At 45.4% G+C, this 25,018-nt stretch overlaps 2 protein-coding genes across 10 annotated transcripts in view; one reads left to right on the top strand and one right to left on the bottom strand.

Annotated features, from left to right (window-relative positions):
• Positions 1–14,327: 14,327 nt before the first annotated feature.
• On the bottom strand, positions 14,328–21,985 carry LOC146759630 (uncharacterized). Its single transcript, XM_085555446.1, has 2 exons — positions 20,514–21,985; positions 14,328–19,286 (listed from the first exon to the last, which is right to left on the bottom strand). Exon 1 carries the CDS (start codon positions 21,817–21,819, stop codon positions 20,659–20,661), a length of 1,161 nt encoding a protein of 386 aa, XP_085411572.1. The 5' UTR covers positions 21,820–21,985; the 3' UTR covers positions 14,328–19,286; positions 20,514–20,658.
• HIC2 (HIC ZBTB transcriptional repressor 2) overlaps positions 20,648–25,018 on the top strand; it is a 118,232-nt gene continuing 113,861 nt past the window's right edge. For 7 of the 9 annotated variants that reach the window (XR_001558443.3, XM_015877574.3, XM_085555445.1 and 4 more), the window contains exon 1: positions 20,648–20,779. The gene's annotated coding sequence lies outside the window, so the exon portion shown is untranslated. Of the gene's footprint in view, positions 20,780–21,213; positions 21,346–25,018 lie in introns of those variants that run through there. The other 2 variants (XM_085555440.1, XM_085555444.1) reach the window with 1 other exon arrangement.

Raw genomic sequence — 25,018 nt, 5'->3', positions numbered from 1 at the left:
TGTACTGGGCAATGACTTCAGGACGTGTCCACAGGTGGGGCCTCATTTGGAGGCTGCAAACAGACACACTTGTGACTATCACAGAACATTTCTTACTGTATGAATTTCCTTCTTTAAGAGTCCAAGAGTGTTCCTAATAAAATTGGTAGAGATTTTCCTCCTGTCTTCAGAGAAATAATTTTGGGGCACTCAGTAGAAATCCACAAGGAAAAGCTACTGCTGTAAGAGTAGGTTAGAACTTGAGTGAGGCTTAAAATGCAGCAAGGAGAAACTGGGATGATCTTTGAAGAGTGCAAGAGTGGTCTGTCACAACCATAAATCCACACAGAGGGCCAAATCCGCTGCCGTCACCAGCTGCTTGGACTCTTTCTGTTCAAATGAAATTCTGTCCTTTCCTCCAGACTCCCTGGATCTCCTGGTCAAGCACTTTTCAGTGCTTCCAGACTCTGCAGTCACACAGCTGAGGAGCTGCTAGATTAAGTGTTGGTACAGGTCTGAGTGACCCAACTGCCACGCATCATCAGCAGGGCCAGCTGGCAACCCAGACCTGTGGCTACTTCTTCAGTCCTGTGGAGCTGCAAAGGCTGCATTCAAACCCACGTTAGCTGAGCAAAGTGAGTTGTGTGCCATTTTTTGAATATGTAGCTCTATAAATCTCAGCATGGCCTTTTGAACTGTACATCACTATAGAACTGTGGGAAACCCCTTTTGGGAGAGCAGTGGCACAGATGATATTTATCACTACAAAGTCTATTGCAACACACTCTTTCCTTTGAAATCAAAGCTTTTGAATTACAGATGATCAAACATATTCACACCCAAAGCGAAACCAGACTATTTCTGGCTCTTTGCCAGTATCGGCTTGGGTGTGAAATATTTGACATTTTGCATTAATTTTTTACAGTAATAAAAGCACTTTCTCAGTTGAAATCCCCCTCACCATCCAGCAAAGTGCCACTGGGTCTGCAGCTGGTTTAGGCACATGCAAGCGAATCTACAGGCCCCAGGGCTGCAGAGAAGAACCCCAGACACTGTGCTCCATGGCTCATCTCCAAGCAGGGATCTGTTTCCTGGGACTTCATGCGACACCTGTGAGGCTTCATTTCCAATTGGGAATGCTGCTGGCTATGAGGCTGAGACTCCCACTTCTGAATGCTGCTGCTTTGGGCTTGATTTACTAAGCTATCAAGGCCCTCACAATGCAGAGAGGAATCCGAGACCCTGAAGTCATTTTTAAGACTCTAAAGCCATGATACGAAGTGTTTTGCTTAAACTGATTAGGAGTTTATTAATCCCTTCTGGACATATATCCTCTTTCATGGGCAATTACACACAATTGTGAATGAGGAATGGTTTCATTCTTCAAATTCTCTCTTTCTTGAAAGGAGAAAATAACTTCTTCTTTGCCTTTTTACTCAGACTGAAATATTGCACCGCAAGACCCAGCCCTATGAGGTCTCCATATTATGGGTGTGGTCAGTGGATGCTGTGATGTCCCTCTTTTTGCCCCATTAGAGAAATGGAATAAAGAAAACCCAGGGAAAACTAAGGGCACAATGGCGAGTGAGAGGCAGAGCACTGCAGGCCCAGCTCCCATCCCACTGTTCTACCAGCTGCCACCTACAGCCATCACATTTTGCACAGGTAGAGGATGCTGTGGGAGATGTCCAGCACATCCCAGCGTATGAGTGGGAACTAAAGGCATGGGGAAGCCTGTGTACTCCACACTGCCTGAAATGCTGAAAGCTACTTTTAGGAGACAATTTACAGAGAAATAATAATGCTTGAAAACCATTTTATGAGAGAGTTAAATGGTTCTTGAGGGGCGAGGTGTCTTTATAATTGAATTATAAGAACAAAAGGAAGCTGAAAAGCAGGCAGAGGCCTTAAGGCCCAACATGCTTGACCTCACTTGGCTTAGTTGCACTCCTGACTCTCTCACTATAACCTTCACTTGGAGAACAGTCTGTGGAAATCATTTAAACTGTTTGCTTTGGTTCCTTTTGTTAGCAATCAAGTCAATAATTTTATTACCTCTTTGGTACGACAGCTCTGAGTGTCCCAGTCTTTAATTAAAAGCCTCTTTCGTTTGAATCTTTTAGCAAAATGACCATGTCTATCCAAGATCTTTATCATAACCTTGTATGCATTTCACAGCTTCCTCCAGGACATCTTGGAGATGCTGTTTTGCATTCTGCTGCCCACGTGTTGCTCAAGCAGTGGGAGCAGGGCTGCCTGTGTCAGGGAGAAGGAAGACATGGCCAGATGGGGCCAGCAAAGGCTCTGCAGTGCTGTTGGTCTGGTCCTTTCCACTCCACCACTGCCCATGGAAGGCCAATGTCATGCTCTGAATCCTTGTGCAAAGTGGGCACTATGCTCTTCGAGCAGATCTGTGCAGCCCTGGCTATAAGGATGGAAAAAGGCAGCGATACCTGCGATGGGCCCATCTTGGCAGTCTCAAGTAAGGCTGACAGTGAAGCTGAAGGTCACACACAGGGAGGTGGCACTTCACCCATCCAGCTGTGGAACCTTCCAGCCTCCTCCTGGTGCTCACAGTGTGCTCAGCAGTTCTGCACTTTCAGGGCTTTCTGCACCTCCAGCCCCAAGGAGGATTTGAGAATTATCTGCTTCCTGACACCACAAATTCAGCCAGTTCTATCAGTAGCAGCTGTAACACTGTCCTCTAGCCCCAGGTTAAGTCAAAACCTTTCTGCCTCAGTTTCCCCTTTTGCAGAACTACAGTAATTATGCTGAACACCTCGACTGGGAGAGGGCTTGGAGAGATTAATGTGCTCTTTGTAAAGTGCTTTGAATATGAATACTGCTACGGACAGTAAGTGCTAACTATCAATTATTAAGCAGGAGTCAGGTTTCAGGAGCTTTATAACAGGGAAAGGTTAAGCAAGTATAATAGCAGAATACATGTAATGAAGCTCACTGCTGTCCTGTAGCACTGGTTATGAAAAACTGATATTCACAGTAAAAATTCCATCTCGGTGGCCTATGTAGAGTATTTTGTTCTGCTGCTATAATGATGACACTTAGAATTAGGCCGACATAACCTAGAGAGCTCTGGGGACTCATCATCTCTGAGATTTCACTTAATTATTGGCAAACTCTGTCATTTAGTATCCCGAGCAGGCTGCACTATGTATAACCAACACATCTAATTTGATTTCATCTTGAATTGCTCCTATGAGTGGTCTTGAATAGAACCGCATCTGGTATCTTGGCAACATCTCTTCTCCTCTTGGAGAGAGCTGTCCTTGAATCTATAAAGTGCAACTCTCACAGTGGGGGTTGTGCGTATGGTGGGGGTACACCCTCCGGGAGCACACAAAGGGAGGCTGTGCTTACGTGTGCATGTGATGCACTGCACGTTTATTGGTTTGTCCGGATGAATTATATCTGTGAATCTTGGTGTAAATCTTTTTCCAACTAGGGTGGTGGATTTAGGAAGCATTCAGAGTACTTCATCCTTAATGGAGGGTTTCAAGAAGGAACTGGCTGCTAGTCACGTGCACAGAATGTTATTGCTTTTCCCCCTTTGCAACAATACAATTAGAGGGGAAAGTGAGGGGTATCAAGGGAACATTTAAATGAAAAAAACACAGCCATAATGAAAGTACAGTCAGGAATGGATTTGGATTTTTCTTCCTAACCAGACCAGGGTCAGGATTTTGCCACATGGGACATTTCCCATCCGGATTTCTCAGTTCAGCTCTGCCTCACAGTGAGGAAAACTCAGCCTAACTTCCATGTACAGCCAGTTGGTGACAATTCACAGCTCACCGCCTTCTTCATTGTTTTGGATCTTGTACTGGAGAGAAAGCTGAGATAAATTAACAAGTGAAGATGTGCCTTCCACCGCTCTCATTCTACACTGCAGAAATGTGCAGCTGGGCACACACACTGACGTGACATTTCAGTAACTTCTCTCAGTTTTACTCCCAGGTAAAAGGCCATTTTCTGAATTAGCAGAACTTCACTCACCTCTTAACACTTGTTCTCCTCTCTTGCTCTACTAGACTTAAACCACTGGAGTCATTTCAGACACAAGTTATTCTGGACTCTGCAGTGTGCTACTCATAAGGAAGAATAAGTCCTCCAAAGCTGAAATCACAAGATAATTCTCCATTTGTTTCCCGAGATAAAGGATCTTATCACATTTGTAATGTAAACAGCCAAGGAGAATTTTCCCCTTTTGTATCACATATTAAACATATCTAGGATCATATTTTGGAAGAAGTATGGCAATTTCGGCTCTGAAAAACAGAGAGGTACGGAAGGAAAGCTCAGGTTCTTATTTCAGGTATGAAATAACACAGGTTTATTTTTATGCTCCATGACTCAGAAGATATCTGGCACTTTTTCAGACTTCTCTTGGTTATTCCTATCGAATTAAAGTTTTATTGAGACTAAAATATGGTTTGGAATAATGAACATTATCAACTACTTGGCAAGTTGATTAAGTCTGTCTATTTGCCCTTTTGCCCTTATTTCTCCATTGTCTGAAGCAGAGCAAAACCACATTAACGCATGTCTTTGTGAATATAATGTGTTTGAGTGGTCAGTGTACATTCATCAGCTCTAATAAAATGCTCAGTGCTTCCTGGATGTGCAGGACATGAATCAGTTAATGTGAAGAAGATGCCCACATTGCAGCATCATTACAAAACCAAATTGGAGTTCTGCTGCCTGTGGAGCAGCTGTGGCAGTGCATTGCTTTGCACATTTCAGCAGCAACAGCCAAGGAGAGGTAGATGAATGCAATCCTCTGCTCAGGCACACAGAAATTAATCATGGAAAAGTGTGATTTTTGATTGGCACTTTCTTCTGTAATTACGTCCCTCAGAGGTCTTCTTTCTGACTGATCTTTCCAATAACTATACTTTTAAGTACAGAGCAATAGTTACTGTTGTTATTTGCACTGTAGGTTTGTTTGGATAGAGGAACATTCTATGACTTTCCACATGAATTGAGAAAATAAAACTATGGCTGACATCACAGTACTTTGGGTGATTAATACAAGAAGCAATGATTGGGATCAGGATGGAGCTGGCTGTTTTTCTGGGAGATCTCCAGCCCCACAGCCCGTGAGATGTGTGAGCAACCTTCATGTTTTGATTCCATTACATTTGAACAGCACTGGACTAACAAGGAAACACCCATAAGCATCTATAGAGAAAAAGGGTGTCAGGGTGAAACTGATCGGGACAAAGGAACTCATGCCTGTCTTAATGAACAAGGAGATGTGACTTTAATTTTGTGTTATAACATCTGCTCAACATTGGTCTTTCTCCAGCGTAAAAAGTAAAATACAATTGTTGGTTGCTTTTACGTTCAAACCATTGTGATGGCACCCTGCAGTGGAACAGGAATCATTGACAAACCAGGGCAGTCTTGTAAACAAATTGATGATGCCAGATTAGATAACTTCTCAAGGACTCTGCCAGCCCTATGGCTCTCATTTGTCATCATCTGGAGAAGTCTCTGCTCTCAGTACACACACAGCTACAATGCTTTTCTTTTAGACCAAGCAGTGGTGGTGCAGAAGTAGCTTGTAAGAGACACAGACATAGCAGGCTAAGGGATGCTCCCTCCTCATGGGCCACCATTCACTCCTGGCTGCTGCAGGGCAAAGCAAGGCAGGAACCAGTGCTAAGGCCAAAGCAAGCACTGACTTGCTATCAGCTCCTCGCGATTACCTCAGAGGGGGGCTGGTAAAACATTTAGAAGTGGGTAAGTGCACCTTCTCCTTCATGAAAAAGAACAAATTCCAGAGCATTTCTTCCTGCTCTGCGATTCGCTTCAGCTTCATTTCACATGCTGTCTCACACAACAGCCTCTGGGGATTCTCAGGAAAAAAAAACTATTTAGCAGCCTCGTGTTCTCTGCCCAACTCCTGCTGTCCTGTGAGAAAATTATTTGCTGTTTTCCTAACAATCCAGCTTCAGTTGTCACTGTAGCTGAGGTTATGTCAACACATCTATTATAAACTCCTCTTGTCAGGAATTTACAAGTCGGCTGTAAAAATTCCCCTTGCACTTAATTCTGGCAAAGATGAAAAAGCCCCAGGAGCACACTAAAAAAAAACACCCAACGTTTATGGATTAATTTTAACACTTTCCAAGAAATGCAAATTTCAGTGTTAATGCAGACACTATATCACCAGACAAAGGCTTCCATCAATATCTCCAGTCACCTTTGAACACACTGCACACCAAAATGGACTCTACAAATCCTTTGCCTATTGGAGGCTTTGCTGTTTGGAGGTCGGAGGGCAGACAGGTCAGGATTTGCAGTGTTTGCAGCGTTATGTACTGTATGGCACTGGGATAAACTCTGAGTGTCTTGGGAAAAGCCAGCTGGAGTAACGAGGTATCTGCACTGCCAAGGGAGCCCTTACTTAATTTTAAAGTATTCGAGGAAATCAACGACCAAAAGAAATTATAAGCAATGCAGTCCAAACTCATGCACCTTCATTAAGGTCTCAGTTTAAAAGTATGATCCCAGTACTACAGACTCCTTTACATGTTTAATTTATGCAAATATTGGCACCCATGTATATGACTTATCTTTACAAAGTCATGCTTGTGTTTATAGCATGACAAGCCACATTTAAGCAAAGGTGCAGATCTCTATCTTGTACCTCTTTTAACAGCAGGGACACATGCACAAGGAGCACTGCTTGCTACAGTGACAATGAAGGAGGACAGGCATTAACCCTGTGACAGCCTAAGTCCAGTTTGGAGCTTGCAATGGTGTTCAGCCCGGAAGGAAAATCACTGAGCTTTATGTGACAGGATCAGGCCCAAGAAGTGCAAAAGGCATTTACACAGCAAGATTTTCTGTAACATGGTCCAGTGGCTTTTGATAATAAAAATCACATTGAAGATGGACAAGAAATTAATCTTTAAAAGGCAGCTGTAGCTCATGTGTATTAACTGTTTTTTCAAAGACATTTCCACTGGATTTTTGTTACCTTCTTTAATATATGTTTCCACCCAGCAGAGATGTTATGCTCTGTTGGCAAAATATAATATGCATTTTGAAAACGTTTATAAATATGTATACACCCTATGGACACACATGGCACTGCAGGAGCTGCGTTCTGGTCTGCCTTGAAATGAAGGCAGCCTTTAAAAAATAATTACAAACATACTAATGTGTATATTCAACACAGTGCGTGTGGACTTAGCCAAATAAATTTCATTAGCACTAATGAGAGGTATGGAGCTAAAGCCCTGAATATCGATATCATGCATAAAGAAAAGACTCCCTAATGATGTATTTACTTATTAAACCGGAACAGCTCTGAAGGGCACACACGTTTATCTGGTTTTTTTTTAATTCATTCTCAGATGAAATGAAAGGCACACACACACATACATGCACACATATACGAATGCATCAATATCCTACAGAACAGACTATTTCTAAATTTTGATATATTACTACATTGAAAAATGATTTAAATGATTCTTCAGGCATTAGTATTTCTGTGCATCATGCAGGATAAAAATGTCCCTTGGGGACACAAACCAGAAGCCTGCAGATAATTTCGCTTTGTGGCACAGCACTTCTGCGCCAGAATAAACAAAGGTCCTAATGACGGCGTTGGTGGCGTATTTTGGTTGAGTTGCGGTTCTGACACGCACTGCTCAAAGCTGGAACTCCTCAGTTCAGCTCCCCTCGTTTTCCCAGCTCTCACTTCCACCTCTATAAACTCCCCTTTTCTCAGTAGCAGGGAGTGCACGGCTTGTGCTAAGTTTTATTCTTGGTTTTGGTGCATGTGTGCAGGTCAGTCATTTTTCACTCGAGTTTAGTTAATTTCTGGACACGAAAGATTGTGTTTTTGTTTTGGTTGTACTACCCTCAGCAATTATTTTCTTCTCTGGATTACAAGCGGGTTTCTTTGTTGACAAGATGCGCCATGTGTTTGCTGCCAGGTTCAGGGTCTGAAGATGCTGCTCCAATGCATCATCTGAACACTTCGATGCCATCTACTACATCATTGTGTTATGGGAGCAAGTTAGGGCCAGCGGGGTAAAGGCAATTTATAACCCACATAGTGACATCAATCTAACCTAGCAACCTCCCTAGCAACACTGCCAAAGCATCACAATGTGGCCCCCATAGCTGTGATGATATGAAGATAGTGGCATTGTTAGGGTGGGAGGCTGCCACTTTGGCCTAGCAACAAATAACAGCCTGACCTTGGGATCTATTGAAAGCTGAGAAGCCAAGCAGAACAGAGGGAGAACCACCAAAGGAAAACCCGTGAGTTTCTGCCTATTCCTTTTGTGTAACCTAAACAGATTCTTTGGAGAAAGATATGGCTGTGCTTCCAGACACGCTGCATGTGTGTACTCCACACTGCCTTTCCACATGGCTGGTTAAGAGCCACACAGCTTCTACACTGCGGTTTGGAAATCATAAAGTCTGGGTGCAGGAAATGATGCAAACAGAAACCACCAGGGCCAGTTCAGAGCAGTGGCAGATAGGTCACACAGCGTGTGACTGCTGTTCCTGTGTGCTGCTATGAGAGGCTCAGCCCCCGCAGGTACCGTGCAGGGCAGTCCATGGGCTGCGCCACCCAGAAATCCAGCTGCAGCCCACTTTTTTGTCACTGAAAATAATGAAATAGATATAAATCACATTTCCCCTCCCCACCCCCCATCTCTTTCTTGTTACTCATTCACATGAGCCCCCTACACATGCCATTGTGCCAGTTCCCTGCATGCAGCTGCTGAAGCAAGGTTAACGCTTCTCTCCCTTTTACACATCAAGAGCAGGAAATCCTCTAAACACACTCCGGAGCTATAAGGAGTTGTACCCAGCCTGCTTGGTGCTCCCAGTTCCTAACCCTGATCCTATACTCCTGGTCTGTGTAAATGAGTACCACTCACAGCATGTTGACAGTAATGATCATTCGAAGGCAACTGAGAGAAACAAATGGAAAGTACAGAAAGTGATGCATTTCTTCCTGTACAGGTATGGAACTGGAGCTGAGCTTCCAGCCAACGCTCAGTCTTAACAAAATCTGTAGTAATGATAATGTTAGCCCAGCAGTTTCTGTGAACCATAGCCCATGTCATTTCAAAGCTCCACTGACCACTCCTGAGACCAACCAGAGGGGTAACCCACCTCCTCCTCCTTTTTGCTGCATTAAGCAACCAGCTGGCCAGGCAGAGAAGCTCAGATTGCAGCTGCCTTCCTCAGTTAGCACTCAAGAGGAACAGATGACTTCGGTTTTCAGCAGCAAAATGTTGCATTGGATCTATTCTGTTTTCCAAAATTGATTCTCTTCCGCTGAAGGAAAAATGTTTGTGTATGTGTGTGCATCTGGGTGTATGCGTTACATGTGAACATATTAATTATAGAGATTTAAAAGGGGATTTTTTAGGTTTTGATACCTTCTATTTTGTGACTTGTTTCCCCATTGTGTAACACTTGGTATCACTTTCAGCTTATAACTTCTCTTCACAGAGCAGCCACAAGCCACAACCAGTCAATTGTGTACCAGCAGTAGACTTTAACAAAGGGGCTGAAAGAGCTGTACTGGAAATGGTGCATGTGTCCTGTAGTCACTGCTATGAGAACCTTAGCCATAATTTTGGTAACACATATCCAGGGAAAACTAACTTATCTTACAAGATGCAGTGCAAGTTTCATTAAAGAATAGAGCCCCTGCACATCAGAACCACTTCTATTTTCAGTTGAGACCACGACAAATTCAAAGTCGTGTGAAGAGCAAGGAAGTCTTTTGTTCTTTGTTTGGTATTTATCTTAAATTACAAGCCCTTCGTGCACTGAAAAAAATAATGAGGATTGGGGGAAATCTCTCATGTTTTAGTGCCACTTGATCCATTCCACACTTATTCAGAAGCTGAATTTTTTTAATACCTTGAATTTCCCAAGATGGGCTTTGTTGCAGATAGGTGTATCTGTACATCTGCAGATGTGTATATGGTAAAGCAGAAGGTTGCTGTGGTAAGCAAAGCAGGATGCCTGCTTCCCTGAGGTGCAGGTCTAATGGGACTCCACAAACACAAAGGAAAATGACCTTTCAGCTCCCTGAAGGGCTTCCCAGCCAGATGGCTCCATCTCCTTCCTCTGTCTTTCCGGCAGCAAAGTCTGCTCACTTCTTTCCACCAATCTCTGGTGGGTGGCACTTGAAAGCTCCAGCTCCATCCCTGGTGTCTTCTGCCCCGACACAGTGATTCCAGCCAGAGCAAGAGCCTGGTATGATGAGGAACTGGAGGAGATTTGACAGGGCCCAACGTCCAGAAAACAACTTGATTTCTGCTTATAAAATTCTCTGTGGTTCACCTTTTTCTGAAACTAATGAAGGTTAAGTCCAGAGTCAGCCACAGGTACTTAGAGGAGGAGACAAAAGACTCTTCATGAGTATTTCAAGAACAGACAATGCTTTTCAGATGACGGAGGCTGGGCTGCGCTGCATGGATGTGTGTATGCATGTGCACTTAATATTCCTAGCAGCCACATTTTTCAAAAAAGAAAATCTATGTGAAAAATAAATATATCTTATGGAATACACAAAATTCCCGTCCTTTCCCTGGAGATCATACACAGTGAGAGCTGCTGCTGAAAACAGTGATTCTCCAGCAAAGATTCAAAGACAGTCTCTGCACTAAAAGCAGGCATGGATCTGAGCACTGGTGAGCATGTGGGGCTGGGAGAGATGACAGCAAACCTGGGCTTGGATCTGGGTTTTGTTCCACCTGCTACAGGGGGGATAACCAATGCAGGATCAGGGATTTAGTTTATGTTTATCTGTGCGTAATGCTAATTCATGTTCCTCTGCTGTAAATCACTGTGAGCCTCACACACAAGCACTTGTGAAAACACAGGCTCCCTCGCAATGCATTCATTCTTGCACAGGAGGTAAAAAGAAGTGGCCTTGCATTTGTGAGAGTAATGTGGCTATATATACGGATCTCCAGGGCTTGCGGTTAATGCCAAGGTCAGCTCCAGCTGACACCCCGCCTGAGGCTGCGGGGGGAAGGGGCTGCTGTACTCTGCAGCAGAGCCACAAGATGTCAGGAGATGGCTGTGCTGCTGTGCTGCCCCTTCTCTGTTCCGGCTCTGCTGCTGTGCCGCTGTGGTACTGACACGGGCATGGGAGCAGATTGCAAGCTCTGGATGTCATTTTTGGTCCAGCTCGCTTCTCCCCTGGGCTACTCAGACTCCTACTTGTGCCCCTTCATTTCTTGATGAAAATGTGTGAGAAAGAAAATGAGAAATCCTCTCCCTTTTCATAGCTATCCCAAGGTCTCTGTATTACAGTTTGCTAGCTCGCTCATTGCATATCTACATGCGGCTTCCTCTGTTATATCTCACTGTATCTGGTTAGCTGTGCTTGTATTCTCCACAGGGCTCTTGGCAGTTGCCTCACAAGAGGTCACTGATTTGCTCCTTGTTTCCAGACATCCACCTTACCATGTAAACCTGAAACCTGCTCACATATGGGGATAGAGTGGTTTTCAAGAATGCTCTCATTTAAAGGGTAAACAAGACCTTGCATGGAACTGTGCCTGAAACTGCATCCACACACAGTGTGTTATGTCTTCAATGTAAAAGACTGTTTATAAAATGCATTTCACACTTGCTGCGTGCACTTCTTCAGCAAATGCCCGATTGCCAGGTGCTACCTGCATGCTGTGTACAGATCCTGCAGGGAAAGTCCTCTTCCTGAACTTAGAGTACAGCACTGTGCTCGTTCCTGCACATCAAACTGCCAGGTCACAGCTGTGCAAATGCAACGATGCCCATTCCACATGGTTCAGTTCCAGCACGTGGTGCACAGGGTGCACATGATTGCTGAGAAATGGCACCTCCATGCAGTTCCTTAAAACATCCCTTCACATCCAGTCTGGTGTGTAGCCAATATCTACCTGATGGATTGATGAGTCCAGGACTGATGATATGGCCAAGATCTGCACAGTGTGCCAAGAGAACTGGGAATTTCAGGGATCACTTTACCTGGTTGCTGCTCTCACATCCTTGCTTTGACTATAAGCTGTTCTTTGCCTGTAACTGGCTGCAATCCTCCATGAACACATGCAGCAGAAACAGTGCACTACTGCAGGTGGAGTCAGTCCTTTCTACCATGCTAGAAACTGCATATCCCTGTATGGAAAGTGGTTAAAGCTCAATTGCTTTAGATTCCACTATTAAGTTACTTTCTACTTTATGCTACGTTAGATGTGATTACCCAAATGACCGTCCCACTTTACACCAGTTACACCTCCTGGGACTTTGAGGAGAGCCACTACTCTATGCCACATGAGCACAGATGCTCCTGATTCTGGGTACTGGACAGATGCAAAGAAACCTCTCTCTTGGCATGGATTGACATCTGCAGAGACCTAAGAAAATCAGGAGATGCTGGAGAAAAATGAAGAATATTGACACTAACTCATTTGCCTGAGCAACATCAAGAAGCACAACATAAAGAACAGCTTGTTTTGCTCCAGAATCAGGAAGAGCCATTGCCATGGATGCTGAGGCTGCACAAAGAGGAGGATGTTGGGCAACACAGCTGCCAAGCACAGGTACTGGCTTGCAGGGTATCTTCATGCACTGAATGCTGTAACATTCAAGGAACTTACTATCAAGTCAATTATGAAAACGAGCTATTTTGGAAATAGAAAAGTCACAGGCTCCTTCTGTGTTTTCAAGCAGGTAAAAATGGCATTAATTTCAGTGGAATCTATTTCTATGCTCAGGATAAGGCAAGCTAAAAAAGAGGCAGCTGATTTGGGAAACTGGACAAAGCCCCCCTATAAATATTTGCAATTATTTGCAAGAAATATCTTGCTTCATGTGTGACACTGTGCATCCGAATCAATGAACTTCTGCACTGCTTGGAGTCATTTCGCATTTTCTTACTCCCCAGGCAAGATTTTTTTACAAAAATTGGCAGACTCGGGTATGCTGGAACTTCTGAGATCCGAGTGTGAAAAGAACCTGTGTTCCGTACGGCCGAGCCCTTCACAGGGAAACAAGGACAGCAATGTGTGAGGAGCGCTGCGTGGTGTGCTGTGGTTTTGTGCTTCGTGCTGGTGGAAAAAAACCCAGGTTGACGGCAGCACAATCTGTAAATCAATTAGTGCTTCTGGAGCTGATAGGCTCACACTGCGAACTGAGGGCGCCACAGACTCAGGTGTCCAACTACAGCAGGGACCAGACAGGGACAGGAGGCCAATTAACTGCTATTCCGGACAGCAAAGGAAATTCTATGTATGTTCCTTGCTCTAAATTAGCAACATTGAAGTTTTCCTTTAGGCTTCAAAGGTGCACACTGAGGCCAGAGCAGCATGTTGCTCTGAGTTGAGTTTACATCAAAGAGTAACAATGCTGGATTGAAAAGAAAACAAAAAAACACTGAATTTAGTCTTCCACGGAAAAGACCACAAACTCAGTGAGCATTTGGCACTGCACCTCACCACCTTCCTGCGCACACGGCCGAGTATTATGGTCCAATCCTGGGACACAGACACAGCTTCACAGAAACACACTTTTTTTCTCAAGCCAGAAAGAGAACAAAAGTTTTCATAAAAGAGACCTAAGCTTTGGTGCTGTGCTAGTGATTGGATTAGGTAATGACTAATTAGATGAGGTCATCACTTTCTATGCCACATATATGCAGTATTTATGGAGAATCCGCTTGTTCTAATTAACGAAGTAGAAATAGTTTCTTGACAAACTTCATTTTCCTGAAACTAAGTGCCCTGAATTTGCTCTACTTTTGATCTTTCCTCAGTGGCTGTGTTTGCTTTACATTAAAATAACTTCTAACATTCCCATTAAGGATAATCCCTCCAGCAGCCACATCATGACATTTCTATATTAATCTTTTAAGCATTTAGAAAAGCAAGGTTTCGTGTTTTAATAATCACGGTGTTTATCTCCAAGGAGTTGTAAAAATTTATGGGGCCCTTCTATCCTATTTGAGTTCTACATCTTTGGAGTTTGGTGCTAATGGCCCATTCAGCCTGCTTACTCTTTGACTCCTTTTTTATTTCTTTTTCATCTTCTTACAAAAGAAAAATTGCTTCTGTGACTTACGCTGTTGCAGATGCTATTCAAGTGGTGAGCAATTTCAACCCAACTGGATGAGAAAAACCCTACAGCTTACCCTCATCTTGGAATCACCCGGGGGTCTCTGCTGTAGACGTGTGCATATAAACCCTTTAATTCTTAATTAAGAACAAAATATGGCCATTCCTTTAAAGCGGCAACAGCAGTACAGACACACGTGTTTTTAACAGGTTATCATCCCATTTAAAAAACATTAATTTTCTTGCTTTAATATTTTATCCCATTCTTGCTTTTTCATCAGAAAAACAAAAGTAACAGAATGAACATTACTACATGAAAAATCACAGTAAGTACAGTCCAGACCGATGCCAAAGTAAAAAAAAAGTCTCTCTGGTGGCAGAGAAACAGAAAAACCTGCACTCCCCAGCACCCTGCTGGCACTGCAACATATTTATTTTGTAGTGCTCAGTGACCTTTGATACCAGGTAGCTACAGAGTGCTGCCAAGCTGCCCACAGGCCCCTCCATGCCAGCCTTTATCTGTTTGCAAACAGGAGAGCAGGGCAGGCAGCAGCACCCCACGGGGACTGTACCCCCTGCATGCATGGTGATGTGTGCAGACACCACACGTGGGTCCACCAGTGTATGGTTTATATACATCCATGTGTGCGCATGCAATGATGGAGATGGCACCAACCTGTAATTGACGAGCACAGGTAACATCCTTGTTGTCTGGTACATGTAATTTCTACAGTGTAACATAAACAGTGAAAGGTGTATTTGCATGTCCTTTGGCTTTAAGGAACAACCTTCAGATGGGCTACAAGTCCTGATTTTCTGCTCTCCACTTTATATGAAAATTAACGTTTTTTTTGCCCTTCTTGTGATTATCTTCTCCACCACTTTAATTAGAGCCAGTGCAGTGAACTGACCAAACCTGGAGCCTTCCTGGGTTCCTGTGTTACAGGAGGCAGTGCCAGGTGGGGGAGCTCACACTGACAAGCTACTCCAAGACAGTTCTGATGTGACTTTCTTTTTGCAGACAGATTCGTGCTGCTGGAGAGGGCTGTGTTACTGTGTTACCCCTTAAAAGCTATGGCTAAACTGCGTGGGGGCAAAAATGATGTAGGTCACTCCAAAAGCAATGCCTCCTATTTATTTCCATTGAAACGACTACAGATATAAAGAGCACATTAACATTACTTAATAGAGCATATTCTCTGCTACAAGACACTCTTTTTCAGCAGTCACCACCATTACATATGCATTTTTGCCAGCGATGAACAAAATCCTGCACGCTGCACTCATAACAATCTGCAGCAGCAGAGGTGACCCACTGCCACTACGGCTGAAATGCACCACCCACCCCTCACTGAGCTCACAGACACTGCTGGGCATCGATGAATATCAGCAGGTGCCATTTTTTCTGCATGGAGGAATTCAGTTCCACACCTTCCCTCCATCCACACTCCCACGTCAGACACCATTCTGTCAGTGCCCCTCTGCTGCCATCTGTCACATGGCAACAAAACATAACAGGACGTTGGTGGGAAGGTTCAGCCCCTGCTGCTGTGCCACCAACAGCCACCTCTGATGTTGTGGGCCAGCATCTTGAAATAGGAGGCATTACTTTTGGAGCAGTCCTCATATCTTTCATCTTCTACTTGTTCACACACTTCATAGTAGCACCAGTTCATTTTTTGTTCCCGGTTTATTTTCACGTCTGAATAAATGTTTCCTTTCTCTTTTAATTTCCTTTTGACACATATTTCAGTGTTACTGACTGCCAAACCTCACTGTTCTAAACACATACACACAATGTTTTTGTTCCTCTACTGTTATCCTCAGTTTTTACTTCTCTCCCACAACACAGTGAAGTTATGTGATTGCATGGGTTACATTAACTAACGGGGAGACATAGTTAAATACAGATGTTTTGTAGGTAGGTACAGAGCAAACATATTTAGCAATGAAATTCATGGGCCAACAGAAATCAAAGACCTTGTTATTATGGAAGCAGTGTTTTTATCTGATTAGAGTTGCAAAAAAAACCTTGCATCAGCCCTGTGTATGCCAGAGTGCCTGGCAAAGAGCTCCAGCGTGTAGCAATAAAAATGTTGTATGTTCCTTCTCTTTCAAGAAAATTAAAACTTTCTATCACTAAAAATACAGCAGAAGCAGAAGCGAACCAAACAGTAAATTGTACAGGCACTACATCACCAGCCGCTTTATTCACTGCGTTAACTTCCGTGCTGTGGGTATTTTGTGTTGGTTTGGTTTGGTTTGTTACTGAGTTTCTAACCTGGGATTCTGAAAAGAACCTTTAAAATGCAGTTCAGAGCTCAGCTGAATCTATGACAAGTCTCAGCATTGCTCTTACTCTGCTCTGGGGATCTTTGTGTTATTTTTGACACTGAGGTTTCAGATTACATTTACAGATCCTAACTTTCCTTGATTACCTGTAAGCTTCCTAAAAGGCTGCAGTTTGATCTTCAGCTGCATTAGAATTAAATGGTGGAAAGACTCGTTGCAGAATTTGTGTACTATCAAGTTTTGAATTAGTAATGACAGAAGGTGGTATGAGGAATTAAAGTATCACTATAGATAGGTCAGAATGTAATATTCTCTGTGTCCATCCACCATCTGCAGCCAAGAGACCACAGAAAACAGTGGGGGAATCACATCAAGCGCTGCACGGAGGCTTTCCTGCAGACAGTATATTCAGACATAGGCACATCTGCCGCTATGAAACAGAAGGTCTGTGGTATCCCTGTGCATTGCAGGGCAGTTGGACTAGATGGCCTTCAGAGGTCCCTTCCAACTCTAAGGATTCTATGATTCTACCTTCAAAACGCATCAGCATAAAATTTTGGTCTCCTCTACTGACACTCTGAAGCATGTTGGAAAAGATCGTTCAGACACAGGTCAAACTGCAGAGATGGAGCAAAATAACTTCATCTCATGAGCTGCACCAATTGCTTTGTTCCTATTCAAGCAGAATTCCAAGGCTTCACTTGGATCACTGAAACGCCTCAAAGGATGCCTGGTTTTGCTCTTATCTGATGCCTGGTGCTTCACATTTTCAGGACTACCCCACTGCAGAGGCGACAACTGCAAACCACTGCTAGGAAACTCGCTTTATCGTTGGAACAAAACCCCTTTTACATTAGGAAAACCAGACCGGCCGGCCCTCACCTTCACTTTGCTTTCAGACACGGACCGCTGCCGTTCTCTGCCCTGAGTTTTGCCGAGTTCCTCGAATCGCGGTTTCTCCCTTTTCGCTCCCTGCTCTCCGCCCACCTTCACCCGGCAGCTCCCTCTGTAAACCGCCGCTCTGCCTGCTGGTGGCACTGGCCATCCACCAGCGCCGGCCCGAAGGCAGGTGGCACTGAAGAGCCGTCGGGGCACATGGCCACCCTTTGCTCGTTATTCTATTTACCTTCTGTAAAGGCATTTTCTTCGCTCAGATTACTTAATTCCTCATTCACAACACTGACTTGACACTCACAGTTCTGCTCATGTCTCCTCTTATGTTATGAGGAGTATCAACTTGCTATTCGATAGCGACAGAGGACCAGAGGCACTTCTGAATTCACCTGTTCATAAAAAACAACTAAAAACAAGCTGAACCCTAAAATTCCTCTGGGTTTCTGTTTTCCCAACGGTAACTCTGGGAAGGCAGGTGAAGTGTAATTAAACTTTTCTGCCTGAAAGCAGCATTAAAAAGCTATTTCTGAAAAGATACTGAGGGCTGATACACGAAGATGGTACACGAAGATGTGTCCACCAAATGCACTGGGGAGGAAGCTGGAGCTTTTGTTACTATTTGCACCCAGCACAACTGCTGCATCCCCACTGTGCCCCTTCCAAAGTGAATGTCAAAAAATAACACGATCAAGCCAAATTTGGAAACCAAGTTAAGCACAGATGGAAACAGAAGTGCCTTTCTTCAAAGTATCCATGTCTCAATACATCCTGGCTACACTTTGTGTGCCACCCCCTTCCTTCAGCCTGGTCTTTTACACAGCAGCACACCCGCTCCTCACATCCACGGGCACAGGTCTCACCCAGCACCAGGTGTGCCCACACAGGTGTGATTTCTTGGAAGCTGAGGGTGTACCCTCTGTTTGGATGGCTGCTCCCTGGCTGAGGTTGCTTGGAGACACTGCAGGTATCATGGTATCTCCCTTGCATGCCTGTAGATGTTTTCCAGGTAGGTGTGGTTATGCTCCTCCTTGGCTCATCAGATTCTCCCCAGATGTCCGTGCTTCCAGTGACAACTCCAGGTCTAGCTTTCTGATTAATTCTTTTTCAGCCTTATAATTATCATGCATACATGAAACTGAACACAGTGTTACATCCTACCATATCATTTCCAGGTGCCAGACACCTAATTTCTGCTTGCTTGTTTTTTTTTGTTTTTTGTTTTGCTTTTTTTTTTTTTTTTTTTTTTTTTTTTTAGGATGTTTCTCCTCATCTTCCCACCTTAGCACTCTGTTCACCCTCAGAGGTTATAATCTGTATAGCAAAGTTGGCAGACAGACTGAGACACCTGTGCATTAAGCCATTCCTGTACAAAGCCTGGCACCTCAGTTCCAATGTCTGATCAAAGTGGGTTTGAACTAAGACGTGTGCCTGTGAACTGGCAGAGGCACACAGGCTGTTCTGCTGACTCTGTTCCTGGGGCGGTGAGCTTCCATGGAAGGAAGGAAGGAAGACTGAGGGCAGGCGGGTGCTTTGTTGAGGTCTTGAAATGACACACAGAGATTTACGAAAGCAGGTCCTTCTAAACCCAACTGCCTAAACCTGCCTGAAATAACTCCAGGATGCATTTTCCCCTGTTTAGATAACATAGCACAAGGACTTCTGTGTATTTGCTTACCCATTCCTCTCACGCAGCATGAAGCAAATGGCTTCCTACACCTCCATGGCTATTTGCAAGGCTACTTAGCTTTAAAACACAGCTGGAAGCAGCACCACCAATCTTAAATTAACTTTCCTGGTGGGGAAAGAGTCTTGAATTTTTCCTTATCTACTTCACTGGGTCTTGTGCTGACAGTCAGGTTTGCTGTTCTCAGCACTGTTAAAGTATTCTTCTCTTTATTGGGAGTACTGTGAACAAACCAGTAGTCCAGACCTTTCTGATACAGCTGTTGTGATCTGCCTTATCTTTATTTGCTCCTCGAGCCCATTTGGTAAGGCTGGAGAAACCATCTTCTGAAAAAAAGCAAAAAAAAAAAAAAAAAAAAAAAGCAAAAAAAAAAGAGCAACTTTGAACTCTGGAAGAGCAACTCAACCAGCAAATACCTTTTCTATTGGAACACAGCTAAAGTGCATGCAGGGTGCAGAGATCTGCACAGAAAGTGGCTGAGAGTTGCTGGTGTTGAAGCTATTAGGGAATTCTTAGGGATGTGTTAAATGCTAGGATCACCTCACTAATTAATCACCTTTCTTGGGCTACAGAGAGTTTTGGTCACAGGGTCGCAGTGATGGCACAGAAGAGATGAGCTATGAGCTATTAGCTTGCAGCCAACACAGTGATTTTTACACGGGACAAAGGAAGAACTCCACGTAATTACAATAAAAATGTTTACATTCATTGCTACCGTAACTGCCGATGAACTGGCTACTGTCTTTATGACACTGCCAGGAAGAAGCAGAATGAAGATACAGTTCAGATTTCTGCACAGATGTACTTTGTAGAAATGGTCAGTAAAATAAAAACGATCTCAGATAACTTTGCATTTTACCAAATAGCAGCTTGATCTGGCCAGCTCTGCACATGATTCGTGCAGGAATCTGAATAGCCCCTGCTTGCTCAGTGTGATTACTGATGCGCTTAAAGTTAAGTGTGTTCGAATGTCTTTGCAGGAGGAGGGATGCAAAACTCAAATAGCGTTTTCCCTCAACATACTTCCAATAGGTGCATTTAAAAAAGCCAACACAAAACAAAACTTCAGATTTCTACTGACCCTGTAAGCGTAAAGGCCGTGTCTTCACCTGCGCCATGGATGGCACAGAGTGCACTGTCAGTGCTTAACAGACAGGAGTGATAAAAAGCCAATATGCAAATTGCGTTATACACGAAAGTGTTTTCTTGATTTGTGTATGAAGCTCATTTAATGTTCCAATGTATGTACAGTTTATACAATGTCCCTTAACGCGCACTTGAGACCTCATCGGTGATGGGGGAGATAATCCTCACAAACGCGTTTTTCATCACTCAAAAGCTCAGCGGGGCTGTTGGTGCCGGTGGTCTGGGCGCGCTGCGTGCTGTGGGTGCAGGGAAGGGGCGGCTCGGGGTGGGGGAGCCCGTGTCACTCGTTGGGAACAGCCCGCTCCCACCGCGGCAACATTTATCGCAAAAGCAGGAAATTGCTTATTATTAAACTAGCTGGCAAGGGAGCGGGAGCCGATGCTGCTCCACACTGGCACAGCACTTACTTTGCTGCTTTCCCCGCCTCTCCTCATTCCGCTCTTTCTTTTTCTTCTTCCCCCTCTTTCTCTCTCTCCCCTCTCTCTCTCTCCTCTTCTTTTTTTCATTTTGGCTTCTATTCAAATGTGGGTCAGGGGTGAGCGGCTCCCAACGTCACAAGCTTGCAAGATGGCGCTGGGAGGAAGGCTGTGAGATGAGGAACAGGCTGGTATAAACCGAGAGGACAGGAGAGGAGCAGGGGAAGCAGAGCCGCTGCTCCAGATGCACTAAGAAGGTAACGCGGGGCGGGGGGGGGCGATGGGCCGCGCGTCCTGCTCGGGCGCTGCGGGTCTCGCTGCAGCCCAGCCCTTCTGCCCGCTCTTTATTTGCAGCCCTGTTTATTTGCCCATCTTCACGGGGCCGCTCGGGAGAGCCGCCGTGGTGGCCCCTCGCCTCCCTGCTCTGCGGTAGCCGTGCCCTGCCCCGGCGGCATTCCCGGGGAAAGCAAAATGGGATACGTGGATTTTTGCTCTCCCCTCGCCCTCTCTCCGTGCCCCGGGGCCCCTTCCCCTCGCGCTGCCCCGTTGCTTTTGGGGCCGGGTCGTGCGTGCGGTGCCTCTGACTCCGTGCGGTTCTGGGGGTTGTAAATGCGGGCAATTCGGCTGCAGCGGCTGGAAACTTTCCCCCTCCTGTCGTGATATTGCTGTGTCTGTGTGCGCGCACACGGGCGTGCGCTGCCCCTTCCTCGCGGTGCCGGGCTCGGGGCGGGGGCCGCAGCTGCTGCCCGCCGGGGCCGGCCGGCGTGGGAGCGAGAGGCAGCTCCGGAGCAGCCGTCTCTCCATCTCCATTCACCCTCTGCAAGTGAGCCGTAATTTTTCTATTTTTTTTCCTTCCGAAGGGTGGGAGCGGAGCCTCGGAGTGCTGGGGGGCGTGTTTGCGCCGGGGATCCGGCCGTATTGTGGAGGAGAGGGCAGGGAAGGGGCTCCCGGGACTCGCATCGCCCCCTTCCCCCTCCTCTGTCCCTCCGCGGGGCTCTGAGGCGCCGAGCCAGGCCGGCAGCCCCCGGGCACACCGCCAGCCCCTGCCCCACCGGGCACCCCAACGGGGACCGCGGTGAACTTTTGCCCCGGCTCCCTCTTGTCCCCCTCGGCCCTTTGGGATGACGGAGCCGCCGGCTCCTTTCGCCCTGCCCGCGGCTCTCCGGCTTTTGTTAGAGCTCGGTCTGGGCTCAGCGCTCGGAGGCGGCAGCGCGCATCCTCCCGCGGCAAGGGGCTGGCAGGACCCTGCCCCCGGCTTTGTGCCCCCGGAGGAAATGCATGGCCTCGGCCCCGCCATGCCGGAGCAGCGCTGTCCGCCCCGCTCCAGAGACAAATATCTGTAACGTAGAGATGTTCAATAGCGAATGCTCTGCGTGCAGGCTGGCAATATCGCTGCGAAGCGCGTACCGCTGTAGTGTAAGAGCCGGGCGGGCTGCCCGATCCCGTGCAAGAGCGGAGCGTACCCGGCCGCGCTCCGCATCTCCCGGCGGTGCCAGCTCGGCTTTTTGTTTGTCTGCCTGCATGTAAAAGGAAAGCAAAGTCGGAGGGTGTGGGGGGTGACTCGGGAAGCCCCGCGGTGCCCGCAGCCCCCTGCCTGCTCCCGGCCCCTTTTGTATAGGGCGGGAGAAGTGAATTATTGACTTCTGCTCGGCCGCGGCCCAGGTGGAAGCGGGCACGGCGGTGGGCGGGCGGCTCTCGGCACGTCCCCCCCTCGCGCCCGTTATCGCGGCCGCCAGCTGCGCTGCGCCCGGCCCCGCCGCCGCTCCGTGCCCGCTGCCCGCCCTGCGGAACCCGCCGCGAACTCGGTGCCATGTGCCGGGAAGAGGCGACTGCGGGGTCGGTAGCCGCGAGCTGGGCGAGAGTGTGCGCCTGTCCATAGCGTGAATGAATGATGTTCGGCAGCGAGCGTCTGAGCAGGCGGCCGCCGAAATGTCCCTGTCTGTTGTGTAGTTAGAATAAACCTGAGAGCAGTAAGATCATCATCGAAAGTGCATTCTGGTAATAAACCGTCCTTTGACCAACTCTGGTTTAAATTTGTTGTGGAATGCTGTTTATATTTGAATGGCTTCCATGTTTTTCCACAAATTAAAGGGGAAAACAATACGCAATAGTAACTTTCATTGGAAAATGTCAGAACCATGAGCAGATGTTCGCTGTGCTTGATAAATACAGTGTATAAGCATCAGTATTTCAAGATGACTTATTACTATTTTTTTATGACTCAGAACCATTGTATATGCTACAGCAGCTTTGAAGAGAAAGCTGTAAATTGCTCCATAGGATTTAACAAGAAATATACGTGGAGAAAATGACATATAGAAAGAAAACTGACTTATTCCTACAACTGCAAGTGGCTTCCTTTTTGCACCTATTCAATAGCAATCTAATCCTAAAAGCTGTGGGAGCAATTATTTGCAGTGGTGCCTGACATAGTAGGTCTAATTATTTAAATCAGTTTAACTTCTGATGGTTGACCCATCAGGTCAATTCTGTGCCCTTTGTTGTATTTACTTAGGGGGGGAAGAAAAAAAAATGGAGGGGAGGGGATGGTTCTTCAAACTTGCCACCTGCTACTGACATATTTAAACTCTGGAAGAGATCAGCATTAGAAACAAGCAACCTCTTGCATTTGTTACTTTCCACTCTAACACGGGTAAGGAAGCCCTACATCAGTGGTTCGTTCTTTTGCATCTAAAATGCATCACTTAATCATAGCAGACTCATGTGGCTGGAGGGGTGCAAGCAGGAGGAATGGCAGAGTCTGATGCTCTGGGTTTTTCTTAAGTGATGCTTCCTAATTACGTGAAATGCAGATGAGATGCACATGCATAAAAGGGGTGATTTTTCAGTGTTTGTTGGAAAGGCTTCTTCCAAGGACCTATGTGAGCTCTCAATCTTTACTGCATAAAGATGTAGCTGATGCTAGTATTCACATATGTTGCTGGGCAGAATGGCTTGTGGATGTGTAGACAGTAATAAGTATTGCAAGATGCTTGAAGCACTTGGTATCGTATGGCATGTGGTCGGGTCAGTGGCAAATTGTTTGGCAGAAGTCAGTGTGTGACAAGGGGTGGGGGAGAGAGAAAGAGAAGGTTGGAGGCCTTATTCTAGGAGGGTACACCTTCCAATTATTCTGGTTAACTGTTTAGAACAACTAGAACAGAACCTAATGCTAGTTGGTTTGGCGGTGGCATGGATTGAGACTTCCTAAAACAGCCATTATAACCCAAAATTTATGGTTGCAGTATAAAATTTGAGGTAAACAGTAGATCTTGCAACAGGGCTTCATGTTTTCCAGCATCCTTATGGCCCACAGTAATTAAGAACTGTCAAACATAAACTGTATGCCCTGCATTCTTTGTACTGAAAATTGCACATGGTTATTTTTGAGCTCCTGTTACCTTTGCTGATAAATGTAGTGGAACAGGATAATATTTGAAAACCAAAGCACATCTGCCTTCATATCAGAACTGTTACATGTGCTGAGTGCAGCATTTAACCCTCTCGTTCAGGCTGAGGACTGTATCATGGCTTGAAAGACAGAAGGTATTGGTATGACGAGGTTGTCAAGTTTCATCTACAGAAAGCCAGTCTTTGGTCCCCTGCACAGTTCAGACTGATGAAATGTTTGAACAAAGCTGCAGTCCCTGACAGTATCAGTGGAAGAATTTTACCACAAAGTGGCATTTCTTGTAGCAGAAAACATGATCTTAGAATGGAAGAGAACAGAACACATTTGTGACATAGGCACTACATCTGCTGTGCAGTGACAGGCAAAGCTCAGGGGGGAGGAGGACCCTTTCAGCATCAGTGGGCATACCCACCTTGCTGGACTGGAAGAAAAGTCAACAGGGCTCAGCTGTGGAACTGCAACAACAGAGTCCTGACCCAACCATAACCAAGAGGGTATCTTTTAAAAATAAAGATGACTTCCCTTTGCTTTGGTGTGGATTGAACACCAGTGATTAAACCACTACAGCTGCTTAAATAGGTTTCTATCTTGCTGTAGTATCAGGAGCAAGGACAACGTATTGCAATAGTGATTTCAGACTGCTGTGTTGTAGCTCTAAGGCAAAGCAGTTGTACTGGCTTGTTTAGGTGTTTTTTGCTTTTTTTGGTGTTTTTTTTTTTTCTTCCAATCTGCTATGACAGTTTGCTTACTCCTCTTAAAAGCAGCAGAAACAGTGTTTAAAACAAACAAACAAACAAAAAAACCCAACAAAATAAAAGACTCCGAGAGTTGAATTTTCTTGTTAGCATCTCCAGCTTTCAACAGAATGCCAACTTGAAGCCGGGTTTCTTTCCTTGAAGTGCAGGAGTATTACCAGCTAGCTGTCCAAACTTGTACGTTACTCATGTGTCTTGTTAGTAATTCCTGGAAAGAGAATTCACCCTCCAGTGCTGGCTCCCACGAAACAAGGAAGAAACAAAATGGTGAGGTCAATCCTGCATTTTAAGCTAATATAAAAGGGTTTGTCGCAGTATCTTTAAGAGGG

The sequence above is a fragment of the Coturnix japonica genome, chromosome 9 (assembly GCF_054131305.1).
Source record: "Coturnix japonica strain WE chromosome 9, WE-NBRP24, whole genome shotgun sequence".
In the NCBI taxonomy this organism is placed as follows: domain Eukaryota; kingdom Metazoa; phylum Chordata; class Aves; order Galliformes; family Phasianidae; genus Coturnix; species Coturnix japonica.
This window is presented reverse-complemented; position numbering and strand designations above follow the sequence as displayed.

What these genes read in the sequence shown, in the direction of transcription:
- LOC146759630 (XM_085555446.1), bottom strand. Translation starts at nt 21,819, where the DNA reads ATGGCGGGGCCGAGGCCATGCATTTCCTCCGGGGGCACAAAGCCGGGG.